At 45.7% G+C, this 20,200-nt stretch overlaps 2 protein-coding genes across 8 annotated transcripts in view; one reads left to right on the forward strand and one right to left on the reverse strand.

Moving 5' to 3' along the window:
* lrba (LPS responsive beige-like anchor protein) overlaps nucleotides 1-18,380 on the forward strand; it is a 98,116-nt gene extending 79,736 nt beyond the window's left edge. For 3 of the 5 annotated variants that reach the window (XM_037253277.1, XM_037253544.1, XM_037253364.1), the window contains 10 exons: nucleotides 1,231-1,398; nucleotides 5,090-5,179; nucleotides 6,119-6,311; nucleotides 6,773-6,847; nucleotides 11,532-11,687; nucleotides 12,838-13,005; nucleotides 14,526-14,627; nucleotides 14,692-14,888; nucleotides 17,295-17,446; nucleotides 17,549-18,380. In XM_037253277.1, the coding sequence (XP_037109172.1) occupies nucleotides 1,231-1,398; nucleotides 5,090-5,179; nucleotides 6,119-6,311; nucleotides 6,773-6,847; nucleotides 11,532-11,687; nucleotides 12,838-13,005; nucleotides 14,526-14,627; nucleotides 14,692-14,888; nucleotides 17,295-17,446; nucleotides 17,549-17,639 (1,392 nt within the window). In that variant the 3' untranslated portion in view covers nucleotides 17,640-18,380. The remainder of the gene's footprint in view (nucleotides 1-1,230; nucleotides 1,399-5,089; nucleotides 5,180-6,118; nucleotides 6,312-6,772; nucleotides 6,848-11,531; nucleotides 11,688-12,837; nucleotides 13,006-14,525; nucleotides 14,628-14,691; nucleotides 14,889-17,294; nucleotides 17,447-17,548) is intronic. The other 2 variants (XM_037253448.1, XM_037253635.1) reach the window with 1 other exon arrangement.
* On the reverse strand, nucleotides 8,009-11,171 carry LOC119128369 (gastrula zinc finger protein XlCGF57.1-like). Of its 3 annotated transcripts, XM_037260917.1 has the most exons (4): nucleotides 11,041-11,171; nucleotides 10,317-10,426; nucleotides 8,837-10,117; nucleotides 8,009-8,500 (listed from the first exon to the last, which is right to left on the reverse strand). In XM_037260917.1, exons 2-4 carry the CDS (start codon nucleotides 10,417-10,419, stop codon nucleotides 8,439-8,441), a joined length of 1,446 nt encoding a protein of 481 aa, XP_037116812.1. In that variant the 5' UTR covers nucleotides 10,420-10,426; nucleotides 11,041-11,171; the 3' UTR covers nucleotides 8,009-8,438. The 3 variants fall into 3 exon arrangements, with proteins under 3 accessions (XP_037116812.1, XP_037116653.1, XP_037116723.1); XM_037260758.1 differs by having other exon boundaries at nucleotides 8,009-10,117; nucleotides 11,041-11,170; XM_037260828.1 differs by lacking the exon at nucleotides 10,317-10,426 and having other exon boundaries at nucleotides 8,009-10,117; nucleotides 11,041-11,168.
* Nucleotides 18,381-20,200: the final 1,820 nt, after the last annotated feature.

Genomic DNA, 20,200 nt, shown 5'->3' on the forward strand with positions numbered 1-20,200 from the left:
TAAATCGATTAAACTATGGTTGAAAAAAATTGAGTGTAAAGTTGATTACATTAAGCATTCCCGTCTCGTATTAAGAATTACTTTAAGGAATTTCTTTTCAACTAGTTCTTGAAAGTGATTTAAGAACAAAATAGCGCACATACTTTAAAAAAAAAAAAAAAGTGGTCTGCGCCAGAGTTGCTCTCCTGTTTTCTCCCCGCGGTTTCTTATGTGATTGCGAGCAAGTAATTAAGAGATTGGGGACGAATTAGCGACGGAATGAGCTGTCACAAAGTCACATTTAAGTGAGGGATGCGCTGCGGCTTGGCCGTAAAAATTTAAATGATATAAATTGCCGTTTAAGTGCAACGCCGGCTAATGTTTTGCCGCAAATTAATGTGACACAAGGCAGCAATGACAATCAAGGGCTGTCTCATTCTAATTTGGTCGTGCTTAGAGGGGCTTTTGTGGCGCCGACAGCTTTACACAAATTAACACAATTGCCTTCTTTTTACGAGGACCGCCATAAATGTTTTTTTCCCCTCCTTGCCTAGCTAATGAGGAGGCAAAGCGGCAAACGTCTCACTGTTTTGCAGCGTGCTCGGTAAAGGCGAGAACAAAGACGGCCGCCTCGCAATGCCTCCCTAATGAACGACAAGAGTTCCTTTAATGGCACGACCCCCCCCCCCCCCCACTTATGATCAGATATGGGCGCGTGGTGCTTTTTGCTCGTTAGAGAAATTATTGGCAGGTTGCGCGGCAGGAACGGTTCACCGGCGCTCTCCGAGGACTTGACGACATTTAAGGAATTACCGCTCGTCGCTAATGACATGATCAACGTGTTTAGGGACGATGGTGCGCATCTGTCGCGTCATCATCGCAATGCCATCAAGACGTGTGCGGTGAAACCGTCCTGATTTCACTTCCAGAACTCACCAGTGAAATATAGAGAAACCAAACACATTAAAAACATTTAAACTGATTAAAAAAACACTTTTTAACGTCCCCTTAAGTGCTTATTTTCACACAAATCATCCAAACAAGAGGCCAAGAGTGCTTGCTTCAAGCTAACGGTCACGCTTAGTCAAAGTAAATTCTAAAACTGACACTCAAATCAGAAGGGAAATAATTATTGTATTTTTAAACATCAAATCAAACCAAATAATTCCATCTGATGCTAGTCTGCTAACCTAGCGTAATGCTAACCTAAACAGCTGCACGTGTTTGAGATCTGCCAATGTTGCCTTGCAGGCTCTGGAGAGCGAGTTTGTGTCATGCCAGCTGCACCAGTGGATCGACCTGATCTTCGGCTACAAGCAGCAGGGACCCGAAGCCGCCCGAGCCCTCAACGTCTTCTACTATCTCACCTACGAAGGCGCCGTCAACCTCAGCTCCATCACCGACCCCATGCTGAGAGAGGTGAGACCCTATTTGCTTCCCACCATGTGTTTTGTGAATTAAAATATTCACGTTTTGTATGAAAAGAAAAATATCAACTCATGTCAGAAGGTACACCAGCCAAGCAACCTTCCTTGATAAAGTCTTGCGTTACAATCTGTAGAAGATCCCGCTGAGTCAGTCGCATTAGAGCAAATGGATGCACAATGTGATTATTATAAAAGCATGTGTCCCTTCGCTGCGTCGGAACTTCATGGAGATGCCATTAGTTGCACCGCTAAATGGGTTGCAAGCATGAACAATGCGAGATTCGCTGAGCCAAGCACTCTGCCACCGAGTCTTCCTCTCCAACGGCTTCCAGCCTCCGCCGTGGCGCTCATTCATTATTCATGGCCTGCGTTCCAAGTCCGAAAGCGAAGCACACCAAACGCTGAAAGAAAAAAAAACTTTAGTTTACCAATCCGATGCGAGTTAAAAAGGCGGCGTGCCGGCAGCCGGCAAATCATCTTGCGGGCATGGTTAGCTCTTTTTGGTGGGATGGAGAATCTTTGTGAAATATTCCTTCAACCCGGAGAACCTTTTTATGCAAACATATTTACAGAATTAAAATATGGACCCAGCCCCACCGCGAACAGCAAAAAATGGATAATGGATTATTTCATTTATAAATAAATAAATAATGCATTTAAATGGCTTATTAATGCCGTAATAACTTCAACTAACATCGTGTTTAACGTTCCCAAAATTGTAAACGTTAACTGATTATGCTTATCAGAAAAAGCTAGGCAAATTATATTAAGCACAATTACATTTGCAATTGCACTAAAGCAGCACGACTAATAATTCAAGCGACGCTCTTTTTGAGCAAGATGCAGATGAGTTTGCGGCTTTACAAGGAGATGGCGCACGTCTTCAGATGCCCTTCATGCTCAGTGAGTGCAGCTTCACGGGCACCAGGGGTGCATCTTTGATTTATCACCTCATTCACCCCAATTCCCATCCAGATGTGCTTTGGCCTTATAGCGCCCCATACACACACACACAGGCATGCAGATTCATGACCGTGCCGTGGCGGTCATTTACACACACACACACACACATGCACGGTCCAAGCCCATTACACACACTTTTGGTTTACACACAGTCCCCGGTAATGGATGAGTGCTTCTTCATTATTTTTGCGGATCATAAATACATGCACACACGTTTGAGGTAGCGTCAAGCGGCTGGTGCGTGTTATTTAGTCGAAAAAGAGCTTGGGCGTCAGATGGTGGTGTTAGCATACTTTCAGATAGCCCTCTGTTTTTTTCTCTTTTTTTAATGGAGTTTTTGCTTTGGTCAAACATTTTGCCAAAAATGGATTTCATATTTCAATCATTTTCTTTTATTTTTTCATTATGTTTAGATTTTTTTTTTTTTTTACATTCCATTACAAAAGTTAGCCCAGTCTTAGCCTAGCACGTCTCTGCGAGCCTTCACGTGTCACTTTTTCGTCCTTAGCCTGAGCGCCTTAATTAGTAAAATAAACGCACAGCTTGTCATGCCGTCGGGCCGGCCCAACCTTGCGCTCTTAAGCTCGACCTTACGGGCGGAAGTGGCGTCGCGGGGGCCTGCGCCTTGTCAAACAGGCAACAAAGGGCGGGTCGGCCGTTACCCGACCGACGACAAGCTAGCTTTGAGCCCCGCTTGCGGTTTCTCTCGGAGGCTGGTCTTTGTCACGGCGACGAGACGCACATTTGTGTTTGCTAGGAAGAAGTAATTGACCGAGGAAGTGGCTCGCGTGATCCCGGTGGCTCCGTTTGGTTTGGCTATGTTTTTTTTTGCCTGCTGCCAGGTCCCATCTGGCCCAATTCAAACACAAGGACGTTTGGTGATGCCTTGATTGCGTAAGCTAGTCAAAGATGCAAAACGTTCCTCAGAGAGACAGAAATGTTTTCAAAGTCACATTGGTCCTTATCGAGATATACACGCACACACTCTCGATTGGCTCATACACTTGCATGTTTATAAACGCATGGACATAAACGGACAGGATTGTGTGTGTTTTCCATCGCTCATGGAGTTTGGAATATCTCAGCACAGTTTAGGGAATGTTGCCGAGACCGCTGCAGAAGCATGATTACTTCCTGTCGTGCCTCTGCTTCGAGTCTGCGTGCGCGCACACACACACACACGCACGCATTAATGCACATCTGTGTTGCCTCTGCCCAAATAAAGAGAAGCACGCAGTCGATGATGTCGCCTTCTCACGGCCGCGCAGGGCTTCCCCCTCTTTCGCTCGTGATTACGGGAAAATCCTGCAACTTCTCACCAAGCGCACCCTCGTCGCAATTGCGCGCACTCGGCGGAATTCGGCAGGGTTGCAGGGAAATGAAAAAAATATATATATCCCGGGTTGTTTATTTAGTCTTTGGGTAGTTTACAGTAAATCTCACTGTTTGATGAAGTCATATTTAGCAGCAGTCTGGCAGCCCATGTCTGAGGCGACAGCAGAATGGCCACAGGCCGTCAAATGAAAGGCAGTCATACATTTTATCTTGGTTATTCAAAATATTTAAATATAAAAGTAGTTTTAGTTAGCTTTTAGTAATTTGCCTTTTTTAATTTATTAAACGTACTTGGGCTGAATTGAAATAATTTTCCCTTTTTTAAATTACAATTATATTGATAATGGCAAAGTCAGTTAAACAAATTAGCACCGTGATTTTAAGGTTCTTTTATTTGTTATTGTCATTTATTAATTATCAAACTTTAAATTAGCTTGAAGTATTTGTCAAATGTAATGATTCATGTTTCTTTATTTAATGAGTAAAATAAAAATGAAATAAAATAATAGTCAAATCACAAATGTATTTATGATTAAAAATAACATTTAAGATGATGTTTCTAAATGTTTTAAAGTTTTTAAATTATTTTTTTAAATCAATGAAAAGTATAAAAAGTAAAAATAAATTAGAAGTATAAGACAATAATGTGGGAGAACAAAATCAAATCATACTTATGACATCATGCAAAAGAGACCATAATAAATTGCATTGCCAATAAACAAAATTGTAGCTGGTGACTTTCTCCATTTAGACGCAAATATTCAAATCAGCTTTAATAAAAAAAAAAAATTGGTCTGAATCTATATTTATTTATTTCTCACTTGAAATCCCCCATCTTTTTATTACCTCTTTGTGTTGTTGGCCCAGATTAGCATAAATTTGTCATGTTTGACACGCCGATCCGTCTTGTCGAGTGGCAGCGTAAATCAAGCGACCACGTCGGCGTCGTCAAAGGGCGTCGCCGCCATTTAAATGTATAGAATATAGAAAAGCCTCATCAGACACGGGCCAGCGCCCTCAAAAGAGATTGGCCTCGGCGACGGGGCCCCCGAGTCTGCACCGCATAATCACCTGCGCGTGAGACGGGAACGCGCTGACCTGCGGCGGAGACCTCGTAAACGTCACCGCAATCGAGAGTGGCTGCGAGGAATCGCTTCCACGCATTGCAGTGATTCTGCGTTTGAATTTGAAACTGAGCGCCATGATGATGTCCAGAGGCCGCTGGGCCGGCGTCGACTCTGACATTTATGGTCCTATACCTCTTCATTAGCGCCACCTAAGCAGCCTGCACGCCGCCGCCCTCCGCTTTCCCACGCGTGTAGGATGAAATTGATGTGTGTGTAGCGAAAATGCTGACCGTATACATGCTCGCCGTGTCTTTCCAGGCTGTCGAGTCTCAAATCCAAAGTTTCGGGCAGACCCCCTGCCAGCTGCTCATCGAGCCGCACACCCCCCGAAGCTCGGCTATGCAAGTGGTAAGTGTGTTTGCAGCAATAACGAAAACTCCTTTGGCTCGACTGGATTGACTTCTTTTGCAATCTTTATTATGCTTCCAAATGCTCCAAAAGAAAGTTTCACAAAGAAAGAGTTTCACTGGTCCACGTGAAATCTTGTTTTTCGTATTACATCAGCAATAGATGCAGTATATGTAACGTACGTAAAGAGGGTCGAATTCAAATTTCAAACGTGGGAAAGCAGTCACGGTACGTCAAAATGATGATGAAGTGGATCTAACTTGCCTTTTAATGGTCTTTTCCCACCTTGCCAATTTCCCACCGCCCGAGTTGCAACACAGCAGCAAAAAAAAAAAGCGTCAAGTGCGGCCGCCTTTTAAGGGCCAAAAATGGGGCCGGCTGCCTGTGATGGGCCCCGAACCCCCTTGAGTCCTTATTAGCGCGGTGTCCCTGTGGTGCTGACAGCTGCCCGCCGACCACCACAAACACACACACACACACGTCACACTCAGCGCTTCACACAAGAGCTAATTCAAAGGAGATGTTTGCAAAGTCAAGATTGTTTCCCTTCTCGAGTCTTTTAACCTGGCCCCTTTGAGTGTGTTGTAAAGAGTGTCGGCATGTGAGCGCTCGCTAATGGCGCTGTCAGTGTGCCTGCTTGGCTATCAGGCGCATCAAGTGGATTTTCTTTCATGTTCAACACGGGTCTAATTCCTCCTGGCGAGGGAGCTAAATGCTGCTTCAAACCAAAATGGCCGACCGACTTCCTGTGTGATTTTGGTTGTTGGTCCTTTGACCCAATTCAAAGTTTTGTTTCTTGCTGACTATTTCTATCCTTCTATCCTAACGCTCTTTCTTTTTCTCTTTTTCTCCATAAAAACGACATTTTCCATTGTCATCATATCCGCATGTCGCCACCATCCCTCTGTTTTGTTGGGGGGGCGGGGGCCACCTGAACAGTATCTTCTCCTGCAGACGCCGATGATGTTCACGGAGCCGATGCAGCAGGACGTCATCATGGTGCTCAAGTTCCCGTCCAACTCGCCCGTGAGCCACGTGGCCGCCAACACGCAGCCGGGCCAGGCGGCGCCCGCCGTTATCACCGTCACCGCCAGCCGCGTCTTCGCCGTCAACAAGTGGCACGGCCTGACAGGTGTCTTTGAGATATTTATTTATTTTATTATATTTTTATTTGATTTATTTCCACATTCCAACAATATTTTTTGATTGAGTTGCCAGTCGTTTCCATTGTTGTCTTTATCGATTACCGGGATTCCCGCCGCCATCGTCGTTCCCAAGCTCCGCGACCACAGAATAATTGTTGGCCGTCCTCCCGTTCATCTTCTTGCGGCGAGGTGAAGGATGACCTTTGATTTAGCCGACAGTTGACTGCGTGCAAATGGATCAAATGTGACACTCATAGCAGCCTTCATTTGGCCAAACGTCCACCTCCACGCATCAGCTGAGACGGATTCCTTCCCCGGGTCGTCCCACACTGCGAGAAGAATATCAAATTTGATATTCCTAAATTTGTGAAAGTGAAGGCTAATCCGATGAAGTCAAGCGGCCCGTTTGGCATCTGACCTAACTAATAATGTCTCGTTTCCCTTCCAGGTCATCCCAGTTCGACGGCGCAGCAGCCGGCGGAGCAGCAGTACCAACTTCCTGTGGAAATCGACCCTCTCGTCGGTATGCTTCCCTTTTTTTTTTCTCTTTTCTCAAAAGCGCCAACGCCGCACGAGCTCATACGTGCATGAAATGATTTTCACGAGCGCAGACGCTCGTCTTTGCGTGATATAGGCCCCGCTCTCGCGCGTGCGCCGCCATTTGCATGCAAATTGGAATGCAATGAGCTGTGGCCTCGGCCTGGCATTTCATCATCAAGCACCGCCACCGTCCTTTCTCCTTTTCCATAACCCCTCCCTCCCCCCCTCCCCCTTCCAATGCATCCTCTTTGCTTTAATTTGGGCGCCGGGAAAAGGACGCGTGTCAGCCGCAATGAATACGAATGCGGTAATAATGCGTGATTGAGAACGCGCCCACGACGGGCTGTCAGGACAAATATGGCCGCCTCTCATCCTTCACGACTTGTTGATGATGATGCGGAGGGGGAGGAGGAGCGGTAGAGATGGGCCGCAATCATGTGTGGGAGACTCTCCTCACATTGCGGACACGCATCAGTCACTTTATTAGGGACACCTTTTAATCACATCAACACACTTTTAAAAAATGTAAATGCTAAAATCAAATGCATCAAAAAATAATGTGAACTTTATCGAGAAGTGCAATGTTCCCAAAACAAAGTCACGCTAAATGTTGTGGCATTAGCAAAATGGTTCAAGTCTACTTGTACTCAATTACCCATCTCGCGCTTCTCAGCATTTACACATGGCGCATTCCGAAAAGCGGCCCTGCGAATCCTCACAACAATCAAGCCTTCGCTACAGGTGCCGCTGGCCTTTCTCACTTTTTTGGAGGCGCTCCTAACACCTGCTCTCTCGTGTTTTTTGACACCCCCACATTCCAAATGGACTCATCCGTCACATAATATAAATCCAAAGATTCCTCTTAAGGTTGAGAGCGTGTCAGCAAAGTGCGAGAAGTGAAGTCTGCGTCGTTACTCAGCCTCTCGGCGCCCGGGCTGCAAAACCCCGACTCGAATAGATGTTAATAGCATAAAGTTCGTTGGATAATGACACATTGTTTTTCCATTGAGAGGAGCTGTGAAACAACGCCATTGCGTCCTGCCCAACCACGGTTTCCTCAAGCAGCTCAGAGCTCTGGACATCACTTTGCAAGAACAGAAATAGAGACTAAAACAACAAATGACAGAAGATCTAATGTCTTAAATTAGGATCATATTTAAAAAGAATTTAATTTTCATTTTATTGATCCACATGAACATGAAAAGTACAACAAAACCCTTAACACTAATAAAAACTAAGCAACTAGCCCTGAATATGAATTAAAACCAATTACAGTTAAAAAAAATCACAACTCAAAACAAAATAAACATCAAGTATAATGCAAAATACAAAACTATGATCATGCCGAGGCCGGTTAACTATATTTTCAAATTCATTTCTAAAGTTAAAACATGAACTTCTCACTGTAGTAAAAGAAAGGAGTTCAGCATCGCAATCAAAAGGTACATACAATAGAATTATCATTGATGCATAAAAGTCTGCTCAAATAGAAGGTGAGAACTTCATGGATCGTTGCTCATCTCCCCAACACACTCGGAATTCTCAATAGAGACTTTTTGGCAACTGACTGAGGGTTAGGTGTGGGTACCTGTGTGCCTGATTAAGCTTACCCTGTGAGAGAATGCTTGACCACAAAGTGAGCATGTAAAAGGTTTTTCACCAGTGTGGATTCTTGTATGAACTTTCAAGTTTGACTTCAGTGAACATCTTTTGCCACAAACCGAGCATGAAAAAGGTTTCTCACCAGTGTGGGTTCTTTTGTGCCCTTCTAAGCGATCCTTTTGTGAAAATCCTTTGCCACAAACTGAGCATGAAAAAGGTTTCTCACCAGTGTGGATTTTTGTATGAATTGTCAAGCTTCCCTTTTGTGAAAATCCTTTGCCACAAACTGAGCATGAAAAAGGTTTCTCGCCAGTGTGAGTTCTTGCATGAAATTTTAACCTTATGTTCACTGAAAATCTTTTCCCACAATCTGAGCATGAAAAAGGTTTCTCACCAGTGTGGGTTCTTGTGTGAGTTTGTAAGGTTTTCTTCGCTGAAAATCTTTGCCCACAAACTGAGCATGAAAAAGGTTTCTCACCAGTGTGGGTTCTTGTATGAAATTTTAAGCTTTCCTTCGCTGAAAATCTTTTCCCACAATCTGAGCATGAAAAAAGTTTCTCACCAGTGTGGATTGTTGTATGAATTGTCAAGCTTCCCTTACGTGAAAATCTTTTGTCACAAACTGAGCATGAAAAAGGTTTCTCGCCAGTGTGAAATTTTGTATGAACTTTTAAGCTTTCCTTCGCTGAAAATCTTTTCCCACAATCTGAGCATGAAAAAGGTTTCTCACCAGTGTGGTTTCTTATGTGGGTTTTTAAATGTGTATTCACAGAGAATCTTTGGCCGCAAACTGAGCAGGAATAAGGTTTCTCACCAGTGTGGATTCTTGTATGAATTTTTAAATGTGCATTCACAGAGAATGCTTGGCCGCAAACTGAGCAGGAATAAGGTTTCTCACCAGTGTGGATTCTTGTATGAATTTTTAAGGGTTTCTTCATTGAAAATCTTTGCCCACAAACTGAGCATGAAAAAGGTTTCTCACCGGTGTGAGTTCTTGTATGGTATTTTAAGCTTTGCTTCGCTGAAAATCTTTTCCCACAATCTGAGCATGAAAAGCGTTTCTCGCCAGTGTGAGTTCTTGAGTGCTTTGTTAAGGTTCTCTTCTGACAGAATATTTGGCCACAAAGTGAGCAGGAAAACTTCTTCTTTGTGTGTCGTTTCAAACCTTTGCTATTAGCATAAAACAATCCACACTGGGAACATTGCCATTGTTTGTTTTGAGACTCAGCAGGACCAGGAACATGTGATGACACGTCAGGACTCTCTGATGGTGGAGCTGCTTGTGATCCTCCACAGTGGTCTCCATCACCTTCTCTGGTCATTTGTTGACTTGAGCTGCAGCTTGGAGGCTCCGCCCCTTTGCTCACCTCATGTTGACCCTCTTCTAAACTCTTGAAAGGCATCTTGCAGGCATCCTCCTCCTCCTCCTTTTTGACGTCATAGGTGTCTTCTACCTCTGTTTTCATGTCGCAGGAGTCCTCTCCCTCCTCTTTATTACAAGGCTGCTCCAGTTCTTTCTCCTCTTTTATGGTGCAAAGAAACCTCTGCTCCATTTGTTCATTGAAGCGATGGAGCTCTTTGCCCACACCTTCCTCTTTAATGTGAAGTCGCTCTGGCTCCTGCTGCTTAGGATGGATAGCTTCACTGATGTCTGCAAAGCAAGACAAACACACATCATATCAATGTATATTAACAATGAAAGTTACAGTTGGAGAAACTGGTAAAACCTATACAAGGACTTCTTGATTCTGCCTATCACACATGATTTTGATAGGATTCCACGAAAAATAAACACTGGAAGAGGATTCATAATAGAAAATCGTTTTTTCCTCAGTAAGACGTGTACTAACCTGCTCTGCGTAACACAACATAAGGCTGCAGCCGAAGAGCTTCCAGTCGTTGACGACTACCGTCCTTTCCCTCCACGTACTTTGCTGTGGTCCTTGCAAACATTTTCTCGCTGCAATCACTGTCAGGTCGAAGGGGCAACAGACATTAATTCACACACTGAAACAAAGAGGAGAAGACGACCAGTATGAATGTAGGAGCCGACAGGAGCTCCACCATCTAATTATTTCAACAATCACAACACTTTTTCAACGATTTCTCCCACTTCACTAGGAATTACTAACAGAATGAAAATAGGAGGCATACATTGGGGTCAAATGAACTTGTGTTGTTTACAACGTGAACTTAAAGCGAGCCAATACGCGAAACGACATTTCATGTAGATCGGACCTGTTTTTGCAAATGTGTGTTATTCTTCTGGTAGAGTGCACAAAGGCATTGAGATTTAAAATCGGGAGCAGGCCTCCCTCCAATCATCACAACTAATCCTCGATTTTGAGTATTTCCACAGTACAGTATTACTCTCGGTACAGGCAAGAACCAGCATGTGATGTTGGCTCATTTGAGATCGAACATTCGTCGAGGATAATCAAGCTAAATATCACAAGGGTAGCACTGTGGTAGCTACCATGCTAAAAGCAGCGTGTCGCAGGTCTGTAGTGTAACCAAGCAGTACTACAAACAACGGTGCGAACGTGATAACTTAGGTCCACAGTCGTAACCTACCTCTTTCGTCGTTGTAGTGTAGCTAATGTTTACGATTCCTCACATAAGTTGCGTGTTTACCTGATGCAGCCGAATTAGCTTCTGCTTCAGTGTTTAATCATGTGCAGTTCTACCGTCGACGATTTACTTCCGGCTACGTAATGATGATGTCATTCGTGTGAGGTCCCGGATGCCCTCTAGCGGCCGTTTACACCACCGTCGGCGTGGTTTATCTTTTCTTTCTTGAATCGCCGTGACAACAAACTAGATTTCAACCGCCTCGGAATGTGACCCTCATTCGTGTATAATTTTAATGCTGCAATGATCAGGTAGTCATCTTTGTGTATTGCGCTCGATAGCAAATTTAGCTAAAGCGTTAAATCGCTAAGTGAGGCGAGCCGCGGGGCTAGCAAGGATGCTAATGCGCTAAAGATACAATATGTACAGAAAAGTGATTAGATGTGGAACTATGAATGTTGTTGTGTTGATGGGTTTTGCGTCCTCCTCCTCAGCCAGCAACATGGGCAGCCACCGGCGGCAGATCTCGGACCTCCTGGACCAGAGCATCCAGATCAGCTCGCAGTGTTTTATCGTGACAGCCGACAATCGCTTCATCCTGCTCTGCGGCTTCTGGGATAAGAGCTTCCGCGTCTACTCCACCGACACAGGTAGGCTGACTCAAACGCGGCGGCAAAATGGCGCAAATGTGCGCCATCCTCAGGTCACACCCAACAGCGCGGAATGATCAAGCACAAGACGTGCGCCTTTTGATATTTTATTCAAACTAACCGAATGTTTTGCTGACCTAATTTCGGTGAACGAGATCATTTTTCATCCTTGCACTAGTAGTGCATTCCATGGAGCGCTGCTCCTAATCTTTTGCCTACCGTTGGTTCTGGCCAATACAGCCATCAGGAATGAGGTCAGGGGTCCTAAATGAAACTGTCCCGGCCGGGCTTCATCTCTTCTTCTACTTGTTTGCACTCGCAATCCTCCGCAAAGCGTCTCGGAATCAATTTCAGCAGGCCATGCTCCCCCTCCTCGCATGTTTAATAGAGGTGGCGTGTGCGTGAGGATGGCTCTATTGTGCGACTGCCACGGGGGGTGTACAAGTGGAACACAGTTTAATCGCACACGCTCAACAGCTGACGCCAAAAGGGGGACCCCCCCCCCCTACGTGTTCCACAACAGGAGGGTTAACAATTACACAGAGCTGATTGCTACATGGAGGCTCCCGCATTCAATCTCGCGTGTGTGTGTGCGTCTGCGCGTGTTTGTGTGTCAGTGAGAGTGAGTGAGTGAAGTATGAGTGAGAGAGCAAGTGTCTAAAGTGTGTGCGTGTGCGTTCAATGGCGTCACCTTGGTGTTTATCAAGATGTCAAACATTTTATCTGCTTGCTTTCAAGGCCGCCCTCTTTAATAACACTCGTCTTTTCACGCTGATACAACTCAATTAGGCCGACTTTTTTTTTTTTTTTTGGGCCGGCGCAAATGTCAAGAGAGAGTTTGACGGGCCGAGGTCGCCCGTAATGAGGATTAGACGGCGGAGCCGCGGTCGATGGAGGGGTCTGAAATCTGACAGCAATTAGCCCCTCGCTCGCACGCGCAGACGCGGGACAAATATTTATTCTCGCGCAAGTCGGAGCGCTCGTGTTGATGTTGCGCAGCGAGCAGACAGACCGTGACAAAGTGCAAACATAGCCGCCGTGACGTCCCGCTATTATCTCATCACGGGCTGACGCTCACGTGCCATAACATTAGGGACACCTCACTTTCGGACCCTGTCAAGGCAAACTGTTTTCTTTGTTTTGTGTGCAGGCAAACTGACTCAGATCGTGTTCGGTCACCGCGACGTGGTGACGTGTCTGGCCCGCTCCGAGTCGTACATCGGCGGCGACTGCTACGTGCTGTCGGGCTCGCGCGACGCCACCCTGCTGCTGTGGTACTGGAACGGCAAGCTCAGCAGCATCGGCGAGAGCCCCGCCAGTAAGTGGACGACGCGCAGACACGCGCATGAATTCATCGAGTTCATAGGTGTCAAACTCAAGGCCCGGGGGCCAGATGCGGCCCATCGCATCATTTTATGTGGCCCGCAAAGACAAATTGTGGATGGACTTCATGTGTCAATACTAAAATTTCAAATTGGCGTCACTTTTAAAAACGACAGATATTGCTAGCAATGTCTATTACTATTACCGCAATCAAACATCTACTCCATGGAAAGAATAGCGCCATCTGGTGGGGCACTGCCCTTGCTACTGAGTCCCAACTGATGTCGTGATTTGCGGTTTTTCTCTCTGTGAAGTAACAACTAGTTTCATGTGACTGGGGAGGGGAAGGGGAGGGGTGGTTGCACACAGATTGAGTTTCCGCAATGTGTGTGTGTGTGTGTGTGTGTGTGTGCGCGCGGAGTGAAAGTGAGGGCCACTTAGAGACGTTCAAAACGTGACGTTCTGGTGGGGAGAGGAAGGGGGGGGTCGCCGTTTGGCACATGAAAGTTCAGCACCGCCCGAGAAGAGGTGGAGGGGGGTCACACGGTCGATAAAAGTGAAAAATGTCACTTTAGCGGCTTCTCTGCAGAACATGTGGGATTAGCTGCCATGAAAGCATAGCGCGCACGTGAATCACCCGAGGCTAGGTTGCCTGACGAACACGCAAAGTGATGTTACAAATGCACTCGTTGAATATGGATGACATCACATTTATTGAAATATCCGTGTGAATGTTTTGTTTGTATTGTTTAGTTGACATTTTTTGACATGTTCCATTATTTTCATATACTATATGCCTCATTCCAACAGACCGACCGCAGTGAAACACGCTCGGGCTCGTAATGCCTCACTTTGGCTTCATGTCAGCTGAACCGCTCATGCAAATGTACACAAACGTCTCTCGCGGCGCATCACGAACACTTGATGATGTTGACACCGAGGCGCCTGATTGGCTGAATTGCGGCCTGCAGCGATCCGTCAGACAACGTCGCCATCGACTGGTCATACATGGAAATGACACTTGACTGTTGCATTTTAGTGTGTTATAACAAAAGAAAAAGCTCAAATGTGGCAAAGGCTCAAATTCCAGTATTGGCACACGAAAAGTCTTAGATTGCACTTGATGACTGGATGTCCTCAATGTAAATATACGACGTGAATGATTACAAATGTCAGTCAAGTCCAAATTTAGCTCAGAGGAAATGAGGGTTTCTTTGTTTCAGTTTTTTTTTTTGGTAGGGCTCCTTTCAGCTCGAGCCAAAACAAACGGCAATAAATGCTTGGTCTTCTTCATCGTCTGCGTGCAACATGTGCTCTCCGACAGACACATCTGCAGCCAGCAAATGGGGAGGCATCAAAGAGATGACAGCATTTAAAAATGGCTGCCAATGACACCGGTTTTCAATTACCGCTCGAAAAAGCAACAATATGGATTCCCTTTTATATTATTTCTTTTTACATCATTCACTTGAGAAATGGACGAAATGTGATGATGCCGTCCCTCCCTCTCCTCAGCGGGCATCACCACACCTCGAGCCATCCTGACAGGTCACGACTGCGAAGTGACGTGCTCGTGCGTATGCGCCGAGTTGGGCCTGGTCATCAGCGGATGCAAAGGTCAGCCACGTTGCGCAATCTCTTTAGCCAAGCTCCTTTTGAATGCCCCCCTCCCTTCACGCAGAGGGTCCGTGCCTGATCCATTCCATGAACGGGGACCTACTGCGTACCCTGGAGGGCCCGGAGGGCTGCTCGCGGCCACGCCTCATCCAGGCCTCGGCCGAGGGCCACTGCGTCATCTACTATGACAAAGGACAATTCGGAGTGTTCAGTGTCAACGGGAAGCTGCTGAGACACTTGCAGGTGGACGACAGCATTAAGGTTGGTCGGCGCACTTTGTTCACATTAACACATGACATCATAAGACAAAGATGATGTTGAATTTTTTTTCAACGAGCCATTACTGGAAATTATACCGATTAATTGCTCCAAATTAAAACTACTCTGACAAGTGCAATTTATCAACAAAAAAACATAAGTAAACATAAAGGTGGCAATTTGCCGCCTCTCTATCGATCAGCCGACATGCCAATCGTTACAATCATTACATTACAGTAGTGAGGTCACTTCCTTTCCATCGCTCCGTGTACGTGCCATACGATTTGTATTATGTCACTTCCTGAGGCCAACAGGAGTGGGGGGGGGCTTTAGCTGGAAGTCTCCCTGATTAAAGGAAAGGCCTCGGGGCCCTTTCACACAGAGAGGAAAAGCTACTTTTGATGGGCGCCGCTCGTTGTCAACTCGCATTGGGCACGGGGCAACATTCCACACTTGCCGTCGGGCTCGGACACCTACGCCATTAACTCCCCCCTCCCTCCGTTCTCAGACTTCCTCCCTTCTTGGCTAAAATGACAGGAGATGGCAGCTACCGCCTTGGCCCGGCCCGACCCGTTGTTTCCGCTCTGGCCTGGGAAATGTAAATGTACGCCGGGCGCGCACACGTCTGTTTCCCATTAGGAGCCTCTGCTGATTGTCGGCCCTTAAACGTGTTCGGCGCGGCGCTGCAAACATGGCAGCTGACATATGTCATTGCGAACGTCCAAAGACATTTTTTTTTTTTTAACCGCCAAAGTCAGCTTAATTTTTTAATTCTTGTTGCATTTTCACATGGTAGTTGTGTTTAATTGGCATTGGGATCAAGAGGCGGTCCTTGGAAAAACGTTTCCCCAGTGAGGGGTCCCTCCAACCCAGAAAGTTTGAGAAGCCCTCGTTTCAACGGGGGGGACCTTAACGGCGCCGTAAATCTCGACTTTTTTTCGCTCCCCTCGTTACCTGCCAGAAGTTGAAAACATTTGAGCGTTGGTTTCTCGTGGAGTCATACGAGCCAGCGAGGCCATCTTACTTCCCGCCGGGCGACGGGACGTTTGCCTTGAGCGCTCGCAGATTTACGAGCGAGCGTCGGCGGTCTGCCTCTTCTGCTGGCGCGGCGCCTCCTGCTGGGCGGCGGCGAGGTCGCGGTCTCCAAAATACATTCATAATAAAACCAGAAACGCTGTGTAGTAACTCCTAGAAGATTAGTCGTGTCAGAACGCTGACCTTTGACCTCGCGAAGTCATTTTGAATCCAAAAGATGGAAAATTGAAACACTAATTTGCTGCTTTTCCACGTAAAAAAAGCCCCAAAGAGCCATAACATGAAGCAGAGCTGCGGTGTTGTTGGATGCGAACGCTACATTTTTTTATCTGCTTAAGCCACCTGCAAGGAACGAAATGCGCCACGTCGAGCGTCGTCGTTGATTTGTGTACTTCCAGCCGTGCTGCGTTGCAGCGAGCAAGCAAAGCAGAGTAAATGTCAGCCTCACAGCGGGGGGCGCATCTTTGTAGCCAGTCTGGAACAGCGGGCGGCTTGGGGCAGGAGGGGGATGACTTCCACATTTTCTACACCTTGTAGGACGTCTTGCAACAAAGGAAAGTCCTTTACATGTGGTTTTACTCGCTTTGCGTGGGAAGTAAATGTGTGGAAAAAAAATACTTATGCCATATAAGAAATATCAAATGAAAAGGTTTGGACCACATTTGGTATGTTTTATAAAACAGTAGTGGGCGAAAAACAGAACCATGAGGAAGCCGAAATATGAACCGTTGCCTGGTGATCAGCGGCCATGTTGAACGGCGGCAATTAAGCCCGCCCCCGCTTGATGGAAACCAGAACTCCCGATTCCGCGTTCGGGAAATGACACACAAACACAACACCGCTCTGATTTAGGCTGCCGTCATTTGTGACTCGCACAAATTCCTCAAAACCGACGGTTTAAGTTTCACTTTTGACTTTAATGTGATTTTGATTCAACACACGTGTTGGCCTTTTTTTTATCTGCTGAGTCATGGCCAAGCCACCTGCGAGGAAAGAAACGCGTCGTCCGTAAGCCGGCGGCGGCCGACCGGTGATTTGTGTGCTTCCCGGCCTTGCGGCGCGTAGGCGAGCGGGAAAAGACGAGTAAATGTCAGCCTCGCGGCGGGGAGCGCGTCGTTGCGGCGACACGCTGGCGGGAGGACCATGTTGCGTCCATATTTTAGACATACTTTACGAGTTTCTTTTCAATCGCAAACACAGAAGCTGTGATTTTTGTTTGGCGCTCTAAAAAAAAAAAGCAAATTGTGGTCCAAAAAAGTCAAAATCACTTAAGAAGTACACGCTAAGGAGTCGTAACGTTGGATTCTAACAAAACACAATATTATGCTAAAAGTTTAAAACTGCAATTTCTTTATTTTTCTGTACTCTATTTAGGCGATGCTGCTGAGCCGCGATGGTCAGTATCTGCTTACAGGCGGCGACGGTGGCGTCATCTCCATCCTTCGGGTTCACGACCTCAAGATGTTGTTCACCTACCCGGGCTGCGATGCCGGCATCCGCTCCATGGCCATGTCACATGACCAAAGGTAACCAAACTACCATACAGGCTACGCGGCCAGTTTCACTTTAGAATTGTATTCTTTATTCATCACCCAAAATGTCTGAGCCGTGTGGTTTGTGTGACACAGGTGCATCATCACGGGCATGGCGTCGGGCAGCATCGTGCTCTTCTACAATGACTTCAACAGGTGGCACCACGAGTACCAGACCAGATACTGACCAAGACCCGACTAAGCAACCAACCAAAACCGCATGTGATGCAAATAATGTCCACTTGGCGGCGCTGTGTTGAGTCCACGCTGAATGTATCCTGGCAATGAGAAGTTATTTTTCAAAACCACCACAGAAGGAACGGAGATATATATATATATATATATATATATATATTTTGTAGACAACAATGAAGAAACTTTTCATATCAGCTTGGTTGAGGGTGGAACGAGTGGTTATCTTGTGGTTTAAAAAAAATCTATTTTTTAAGTCTATTTTGCTTTTTGTCTTCAGGTGTAACAATGCAAATATTTTCTGCGTGCTTTAGGGTGAATGTTGTACTTTGCGTGTGTGTGTTTGGGGTTTAATTATGAAGTTGCAAAATTTCTGCTAATTGATAATTGAAGGGGATTTATACAAATATGTAAATATCTATATGTATAGATATAGTTTTGCGGTTATCTTCCATATTTAAAAATATCCATCTGAGCATCATCATCTTCGTACAATTTTTTTTTTCTTTTTTTTTTCCCGTAAATGACTGAGCAGACAAGACACGTAAAAAGCTCAACAGATAATGTTAGGCAGAACAGGAAGATTTTTCCACTTTTCTGTCACATGATTACGTCCAACCAATCATCACGAGGGTGACTTTATTAAACTGACATCCATCTGACTGTTTCCTTACATGTTTTTTGTGTGTGTGTGCGTGAAGAATCCTGACAAATAAATGGAATTTTCTAACATCAACTTATGAACTGACTGGTTATTTACTAAACACGCACAAATTCTGAAAATGCATTTCAACCTTTTATTTCAAAATGAAACACAGGCATGTAGCAGAGGAAATTATATAAATATTATATAAATATATATATGGTATAGCAAGTTAAGCGGTTGGCACTCGTTTTTTTTTTTTTTTAATAAATCAAATAATCAAAAATCATGATTTTTATAAATCAAATAATCAAGGTACAGGTTATTAGGTACACTTGAAAATGGCGGTGTACCTAATGGAGTGTCCGTGTGATTCCCTCGTTAAGTGCACCTGCGTGAAAACTTTTAGCTCCTGCAGAACGTGAAAGGAGCTAAAACTTTTCACGCAGGTGCGCTTAACGAGGGTCACTTGGAAAACATATTGGAACGCGGCCCCGAGGACTAGAGCTTGAAACATGCGACCTTTGACCATGATATTTCCCTAATAAAGTGGCCTGTTATTAGGTACACTTGAAAATGGCGGTGTACCTAATGGAGTGTCCGTGTGATTCCCTCGTTAAATGCACCTGCGGGAAAAGTTTTAGCTCCTGCAGAACGTGAAAGGAGCTAAAAGTTTTCACGCAGGTGCGCTTAACGAGGGTCACTTGGAAAACATGTTGGAACGCGGCCCCGAGGACTAGAGCATGACACCTGTGACCTTTGACCATGATATTTCCCTAATAAAGTGGCCTGTTATTAGGTACACTTGAAAATAGCGGTGTACCTAATGGAGTGTCCGTGTGATTCCCTCGTTAAGTGCACCTGCGTGAAAACTTTTAGCTCCTGCAGAACGTGAAAGAAGCTAAAAGTTTTCACGCAGGTGCGCTTAACGAGGGTCACTTGGAAAACATGTTGGAACGCGGCCCCGAGGACTAGAGCTTGACACCTTTGACCATGATATTTCCCTAATAAAGTGGCCTGTTATTAGGTACACTTGAAAATGGCGGTGTACCTAATGGAGTGTCCGTGTGATTCCCTCGTTAAGTGCACCTGCGTGAAAACTTTTAGCTCCTGCAGAACGTGAAAGAAGCTAAAACTTTTCACGCAGGTGCGCTTAACGAGGGTCACTTGGAAAACATGTTGGAACGCGGCCCCGAGGACTAGAGCTTGAAACCTGCGACCTTTGACCATGATATTTCCCTAATAAAGTGGCCTGTTATTAGGTACACTTGAAAATGGCGGTGTACCTAATGGAGTGTCCGTGTGATTCCCTCGTTAAGTGCACCTGCGTGAAAACTTTTAGCTCCTGCAGAACGTGAAAGAAGCTAAAAGTTTTCACGCAGGTGCGCTTAACGAGGGTCACTTGGAAAATATGTTGGAACGCGGCCCCGAGGACTAGAGCTTGACACCTTTGACCATGATATTTCCCTAATAAAGTGGCCTATTAGGTACACTTGAAAATGGCGGTGTACCTAATGGAGTGTCCGTGTGATTCCCTCGTTAAGTGCACCTGCGTGAAAACTTTTAGCTCCTGCAGAACGTGAAAGAAGCTAAAAGTTTTCACGCAGGTGCGCTTAACGAGGGTCACTTGGAAAACATGTTGGAACGCGGCCCCTCGAAGACTGGAGGTCGACACCCCTGGTTTAAGTGAAAAGTGCCACACCCGCCCTCACCCCCACTTTCTGATTGGCTGTTTGATCTGTGATGTCACACGGACACTCCTTTAGGTACGCCGCCATTTTCAGGTGTACCTAATAATAGGCCACTTCATTAGGGAAAAATCATGGCCAAAGCTGAACTGAAAGTGAAAAGTGCCACACCCGCCCTCACCCCCACCTCCTGATTGGCTGGTTGCTCTGTGACGTCACACGGAC

The sequence above is a fragment of the Syngnathus acus genome, chromosome 1 (genome assembly GCF_901709675.1).
Source record: "Syngnathus acus chromosome 1, fSynAcu1.2, whole genome shotgun sequence".
Classification (NCBI taxonomy): Eukaryota; Metazoa; Chordata; class Actinopteri; order Syngnathiformes; family Syngnathidae; genus Syngnathus; species Syngnathus acus.

Excerpts from the sequence above, each read along its gene's own strand:
- LOC119128369 (XM_037260758.1), bottom strand. The coding sequence starts at position 10,419 with ATGTTTGCAAGGACCACAGCAAAGTACGTGGAGGGAAAGGACGGTAGT. Across the intron at positions 10,118-10,316 it reads TGTTGTGTTACGCAGAGCAG|ACATCAGTGAAGCTATCCAT; the intron begins GTTAGTACACGT and ends CTTGCTTTGCAG.